Source organism: Clytia hemisphaerica, unplaced genomic scaffold (assembly GCF_902728285.1).
Source record: "Clytia hemisphaerica strain Z4C2 unplaced genomic scaffold, Clytia hemisphaerica genome assembly, whole genome shotgun sequence".
NCBI lineage: Eukaryota > Metazoa > Cnidaria > Hydrozoa > Leptothecata > Clytiidae > Clytia > Clytia hemisphaerica.
Genome location: NW_027103533.1, coordinates 20,545 through 27,654, shown reverse-complemented (window position 1 = coordinate 27,654; position 7,110 = coordinate 20,545). Strand labels below are relative to the sequence as shown.

At 36.7% G+C, this 7,110-nt stretch overlaps 1 protein-coding gene across 2 annotated transcripts; it reads right to left on the bottom strand.

The window, feature by feature from the left end:
• Window positions 1-1,120: 1,120 nt before the first annotated feature.
• Window positions 1,121-6,860, bottom strand: LOC136799730 (uncharacterized). Of its 2 annotated transcripts, XM_067056442.1 has the most exons (4): window positions 6,560-6,860; window positions 3,350-5,766; window positions 3,018-3,186; window positions 1,121-2,692 (listed from the first exon to the last, which is right to left on the bottom strand). In XM_067056442.1, exons 2-4 carry the CDS (start codon window positions 4,863-4,865, stop codon window positions 1,816-1,818), a joined length of 2,562 nt encoding a protein of 853 aa, XP_066912543.1. In that variant the 5' UTR covers window positions 4,866-5,766; window positions 6,560-6,860; the 3' UTR covers window positions 1,121-1,815. The 2 variants fall into 2 exon arrangements, with proteins under 2 accessions (XP_066912543.1, XP_066912544.1); XM_067056443.1 differs by lacking the exon at window positions 6,560-6,860 and having other exon boundaries at window positions 3,350-6,063.
• Between the last annotated feature and the right edge of the window lie 250 nt (window positions 6,861-7,110).

Here is a 7,110-nt window from a genome sequence, read left to right as displayed (position 1 = left end):
AGTTGAAAAGGGAAGAAGGGAGAAAGGGACAAGGGAAAAAGCATAAGATTGACGAAGTTGAAAAGGGAAGAAGGGAGAAAGGGACGAGGGAAAAAGCATAAGATTGACGAAGTTGAAAAGGGAAGAAGGGAGAAAGGGACGAGGGAAAAAGCATAAGATTGACGAAGTTGAAAAGGGAAGAAGGGAGAAAGGGACGAGGGAAAAAGCATAAGATTAACGAAGTTGCAAAGGGAAGAAGGGCGAAAGGGACGAGGGAAAAAGCATAAGATTGACGAAGCTGAAAAGGGAAGAAGGGAGAAAGGGACGAGGGAAAAAGCATAAGATTGACGAAGTTGAAAAGGGAAGAAGGGAGAAAGGGAGAAGGGAAAATGCATAAGGTTTGTTTGGCGAGATTGAAAAGGGAAGAAGCGAGAACATACGTATGTGTAATATATGACTATATTATAACTATATATTATAGTAGACAATACGATGGATCGTAATATCAATCATATCACTGTAATATTGATAACAGGATAATATAGGTCGCCTATTTGTTCCTTATATGCAGTCGCTCCCACTTGAACATTGAAAAGGTTTGTAAACTGCCCGTCTTCGCTCTCCATCTTTTCCTTGTCTGTTGTGGTGTGTGCACGTGCGTACGTGATGGAAATAAAAATCCGCCAAAAAGTACACAATTTCCTGACCAGATCGGCCAAGAAAAAACCGGCCGAAAGTTTGGGGTGTCCGGCCGAGAGTTTTGACATCCGGCCGGTAGTTGTACACTCTCGGCCGGTAGTCGTAAACTCTCGGCCGGTAGTTGTAAACTCTCGGCCGAACGTTTGAGATTACCGGCCGAGAGTTTACAACAAACATACAAACTGAAATGGCTAAATCAGCCACGGTAATTTTTGGCCTAAAGGTATGGTATTTCATTCTTCAATCGTTTATGAATATCTGAGACGTTAAAAATCAATATCAAAACTCAAAGCAACTCAAATATATAGTTTTACAAGTCGTTCACCAAGTAAGGTTGGTTATTACGGGCTATTATAGAAGTAAAATGTTTATAGGGAAAAATCAAATGATGTAAGCAGGGAATGTAGTGGATTATTATTAGTAAAGTTAATCAATAATGACCAATAATGTAATGCTACAAATCGTGAAAAAAACGAAAGCTATGTTCCTAAAGAATAATATAAAACCTAATTATAATAGAGAAAACTAAAAAACTATAAAAATGTTAGTTAGGCTCGAATAACTTACCCACTATCTCATAACGAACCTTTCTATCCACTTATAATTTATTTACGTAGCCGTTAAGGGATATCGAAAGTGACTTTGAGATAAACCTACCGAATTAACAAACCGCCAGAAGGTCCAGCACGCTTTCTAAAAGTTTATACTATCCGAAATCAAGATTCTAGGTCGAAGCAATGTGCTATAAGTAAAATATTCCAAAAAATAAAATAAACATCTTGGGAGGGGGTAGTGACTTTGACAGTGATGTGCCACAGACTTTGACACTGTCAGGTAAACTTTTATAGCAAAATTCGAACCTGACAGGCGAAATCAATCTTATAAAGAGAGTAATTTGCACTACTTCTTAAATTTTACAAATGGACGTAGTAAAACCGTGATATTTTTTGTTTTAAAAATCATGCTGAAAAATGGGGGAAAAGACCAAAATTCAATACTGTTAATTACCTTCTAAACAGTAATTTAGTAATGTCGGATCATTCATAAGACTGCGACACACCACATTTCCCTGAACGACCTCTAGGAAAAAACATATAGCAAGCAGCAGAAGGGGTTAATATGTACAAGAAAACGTGTCTATTCATGATCAAAAAATTCTTGATCAAAAGTGAATGTTTTTGACCAGTTTGGGTCAATCTTTTTCAGATTATCTTTACTAATAGTAAACGAAGCTTCTCCATTATCCTCCAGGATTGACTCTTTGATCGATGATATGTAATTCTCCATTGATAAATATCCCGTTGTGAAAGTCTCATTAGGGACAAAAGAAACGCTACTAGACACGATTGGTGATTTTACGTGATACCAATTTGCAAATACTCCAATTTTCTTATAGCTATCGAGAGACATATCCACATACGAGCTGGAGTATTGCCTCTCCTTTTTACTCCCCTCCAGGTAAGAAAATTGGATGATTCTTCCGATCAAACTTTTTTCTGAATCTGTCCTTCGAAAAAGGCACAAATCACCGGATCTTACAATCTGCTGTTGTTCACTTTCTCTTTCACCCTCACCATTAAACAAATGCCTAGGCTGAGAAGCACGTACTCTAAGAAGGCGATCATTTGAAAGTTGCTTTTTTTCTTGAAGCAAATAAAGAGCTGTCGACTTCCGTATAAATGCTCCGTTATAGCGAATGAACTGGGATTTGCCAAGACTGTTCATCAATGAATAGTTTCGTCCTGATTTATCGCTTTGCTCAGCATAGACAGGTACCCCAGTGCTTCGTTTTTTGACAAGGTTGATGTTGAGGATATCCTCGTTTATTGTGATGGCTTCCTCAGTTGTAATACCATCTTGTTGTGCTGTTGGCGCGATTTCGATGTCTTCCCCTTCGTGGTCGTTGTCAACTGCAGATTGTATCAATGCTTCATTAGATGGAAATAAAAGGTGCTCATCTCCATACTTTTGAAGTGTGATTCCACATTCCCTTGCCCTCGTTAGAGCTTCGTATCTGAGGGAGAGAAACATTTCAAATTACTCTCAGTACCTAATAAAGGCCTCTTACAGGAAATTACAAATGTTCATCCAAGTACACTTTAGAGCTAAAAACTTTTAAAAATATATAGAAAATTAATAATCGCCCGACATCCTAGCGGGGAACTATTACTTCCTTGTTAATTCTGTAAGTCATTCTGTAAATAATACACGCTATCACACTAAAAAAATTATCTTTTAATTTATGGATCACGCTTGAAATCATAGATCGTGCCTTCACGCAAAAGGTCCCGTAAATGCATCAGTCAAACCTCTTTGATCCCACGACTTAATCATTTTACCTGGCTCTGAATATGCTATCATCTATCTCAGCAACTGTTGGTATTTGAAGAGTCACCTCAGTTTCCTCTCTTGTTTGCAAGAGTCTACGTTTAACTCTAGGGAAGATGATTTCTTCTGATGCTTCAACCGTAGATAGGTAATGTAGCTTGTGCATTCGTTCAAGGATTCCTAAAAGATAAGTTTTAGAGTTAGAGCCAAATTTGACTTTGCTGTAGAAACAGAGAACTGAAATTCTGAATTGTATGTGGAAAGTATAAGGATGTACACAATAACATGAAGATAGCATTTTTTTTTCAGATAAATCATTTTGGGCTAATAAAGTCACACTTACCTTTCATGGAAAAGTTTACGATAGTTGAGAACGTGGAAGTCATTGAACGTAGCAATCGAAAGGTTTGCTCACAAGATTGTGATCCACATGTCCAAACACGGAGAGCTTCTTTTGGGAATTTACCAGTGATGACATTGTGGACAAGGTTGATGAGCAAATGGCCGTTAAGCTCGGTACAAACATATGCGTTTTGCGTGATGAAATGATCCTGTTCGTTGTAGGTGTTTGCCTTCAGCCAAAGTCTCCAAATACGTAGGAAAAAAATGGTTTGCCAAATCAAATGGATACGTTCTACAGGTGATAGTGCTTTATTGAAAAATGCTTCCTTGATGTTTCTCATTAGCCATAGATATGTGATGGTACCCTTAGTTTGGATTTTTGATTTTATTGATAGTTTCTTTAGACAGTTTTCAACTCCATCACTCAACAATGTTTCCACACTCTGATAATTTTGTTTATCTTTGTTTTGCAATACTTGCGCTGATAATCCATGATCCTCTTTGGAAAAGTCATCTAATACGTGTTCAAGATGACCACGGCAAGCCGTTTCACTGCCCAAGACGATTAGGTTCGACGGTGTAAGGAGTCGCGTTCTAAGTTTGGCAAGAAGATGCACCGTGTCTTGGCAAACTAACGAATCTTCCAGCAACTTTGGCATCCAGAAAAAGGTCCAGTAGTTTGGTAAAGTGTTATCGTAAGCTCGACTGAAAAGTTGCGTTTTTATGGTCATTGCCTTAAGAAAAGGACCAGCTCCGTCAGCACCATTACTTAATACGGTAAGACCAATTTCCTTCAATCCTTTCTCAATGTGGTTCCAGCGTTTCAAGATTATAGTATGATCGTACTTAGCATCAGTTGCTAAGCTGAAAAGGACAAATGATGGTACACCTGCTTTTACAGACTTAGCCACAATACAATGTGCATACTTGCCAACGGTTTCGTTTTCAATGGCTGTCTTGATACTTTCAAAAGTTTGTAGTTGGAAAGCATCTCCTATGGGAAGACCATTTTTCAATGGTAAACAAAACCCAACAAAGCGATCTGTTGAAGGGTCATACTCGACCTTATTGATGGTTCGTGTATCATCTAATTGGACGTTGATAAATAATGGTGCTTGCCATTTTTGAAGATGATTCTTCAGCTCATTAAAGTAAAATTCACCTTCGACAATTTTTCTTTGTTTTTGTACTGATCTCCGAGCAGTCGATATGTGTGGTAAGCCGCAACCAAAATTAGCCTGAATCATTTCATAACCTGCAGGGCCAATGAGACACACAAGTGAAGAAGCAAATTGTTTAATAAGCGTGTCATGACGATGACCTTTTGCTTCGGACTTCGCATTTTTCACCGCATTTTCGTATAAGCGCTTCAGGAGCGGGGCAATGCTTCTTGTTTCTTCTGTACCAATAGACCGGTTGACGTGAGCTCGAATCTCATCGATACTGTCAACTCTTTCTGAAAGATTGTCGATGTCGAAATAGTTGGTAATTTTATGACAATCTAAAGAGGCTTTCATTAGTGCCCGCTGGTTTCTGTATTCACGAGATGACCAACGGGCAGCTGCAAGTTTTTTGAACCAGCCTCATTGTTTTGGACCACTTGATCATTAGTTAAATCGATTTCTGGTGTGAAATCGACAATTGTTTCGTCTGTGGTTATTTTTGATGCTTGCTTTGATTGAGATGATAAGTTGAAGGTGGTAGAGGTTGAAGGTTGTTTGCCCCCAAAGAATTCACGCATTGTTTTCGTTGAAGCTTGACTCATGCTTTTTGGATCGGTCTTTTTACAGCGTTCACTTGTGCGATAATGTTTATGTATATTTGAGAGGCATATCTTTCCATTACCATTAGCAGTAGCGTGTATTTTCCATTTGCAATGGTCACATATAAAGCAAAAAGTAGATTCGTTTTCCGTAAGTTTGAAAGTGAAAGGTTTGTTGATAGATTGTTTTTTCATCCAGCCTTTCAGTTGGTCGGTAATGTACTCTAATGTGGGCAATGGTATACTTTTCTTTTGAGTTTGTTTTTTATCCTTAGCCTTGAAGTTATTAGTGTTTCTTGCTCTAAGACTAGTTGCTTTTTTTTTAGGATTTTTAAGATTTTTAACGGCCTGTACAAACTTTTTAAAGACATGCACTAGACCAGGTTTAATCATAATGCTTTCTGGCTTATTGGCAAATATACCAAACATTTTCTCTTTGTCTGACACTGCATGCTCCATCATAACTACAAATTCAAACATTTTCTTGACCTCTGCATCATCCTCTAGTTTTATAATGGCGTCTATAGTTTTATAGCTGCTGAATTCAAGACAGTTTTTTATGTATTCGGCATCGTCAGGTAGGTAGTCCCAGATGTAAGGTGGAATTTCCTGTGGTAAATCCTCTGGTAAAGTTGTACGTTCAGCCACCAACACATCTAAAAATATTATAAATCTCCAATTAACCAACTAAAATCATCTTTTTAAACAAGCAATAAAATTTAATTTAGGTTGTTCAATGCCGTTTTTAACATGAACCCTTCTTATGTAGAAAGGGGGTAAAGTGACCCAAAAATGCAAAGGATCTTTAAATTTAAAATCCAATTGCTGTATTTGAAGACCAGGTGTCCCTTGACATTTAAACCATCATCACCACTGGCTAAAAATTTTCACCGGGTCACTGAGACAGGCTCGTAATACTTTTACAGTGATTTTCAATTATCAAACGATGTCAAATCAAAGGAAAATGACTGTGCTTCCGAAAAAATTGTATATACTTTTTTCCTCCTGATTTTGACCCCTTCTACCTCCAGAAAAAATTATCCCTTACCTTATCCTTTTTTAGAAATCTATAATCATCACTCATGCCATCTCTCAAAAAGATTTGAGCTGATATCAGATGCTTTAAATTTTTTGGGCTATTAGAAACCGGTTTTAAGAAGAGAAACTTTTTTCCTTTGAATACCCGACTGAAAGGTTGCCGAAAAGGCGCAGGAGATTATTCGAGACTGACGCTGTTGAGAGCTATACCGAACCCGTCCCTAAGATAAAGGTTAAATAAAAGATTTGCATGTTTCGCTTAGAGTCATGAAAGAATCTACTAGACAAAGATCTGAAATCATTTGATAATCCCTAAATTTTAGATAAAAGCTACGTCGTTGCATTCTTTCTAATAGAAACAAAATTACATAAAATAATAAAATATGTTACAGTACATTTAAAAATACTTACCATCGTCAGAATCTTGATCAGTAGGTGTTCGGTCAGGGGTACCAGATTGAGGGTCATCTGCTTTTTTCACCTTCATTCCAAAAAATGATTCTCAGTTCAAAAATCCAAAAAGATTTAAGTATACTATATATTCACTTTCACGTTTATCTTCACAAAATTCTTCTTCGAGTACACACACTTTTTACATTCTCTCAAATCTCTGAAGTTCTCTATTTAATTTATTTTTGCAGTCAAAATTATACTTTAAAGTTTATCCAATAGTTCAATTATTAGCGTTTTATATATCCAAGTTGATGGAATTTAAAAATTATGAAATTAGTAGGTGCTTTATCATTGTTTTACTTAAGAAAAGTTTCTAAAAATTCTCGATAGAATATAAAATAAAAAGATTAATTACGTCATATTGACGCCTTACTTTCGTTACATATTGCGAAATCACAAAATCAATTTGAAAATCAAAGAAAAAAAGAGGGTTAAGAAAGTGGAAATTTCATCTTTTTGAAGAGAGATTTTTGACTTTTTTTTGACTTTTTGACTTTTTCATTGACTTT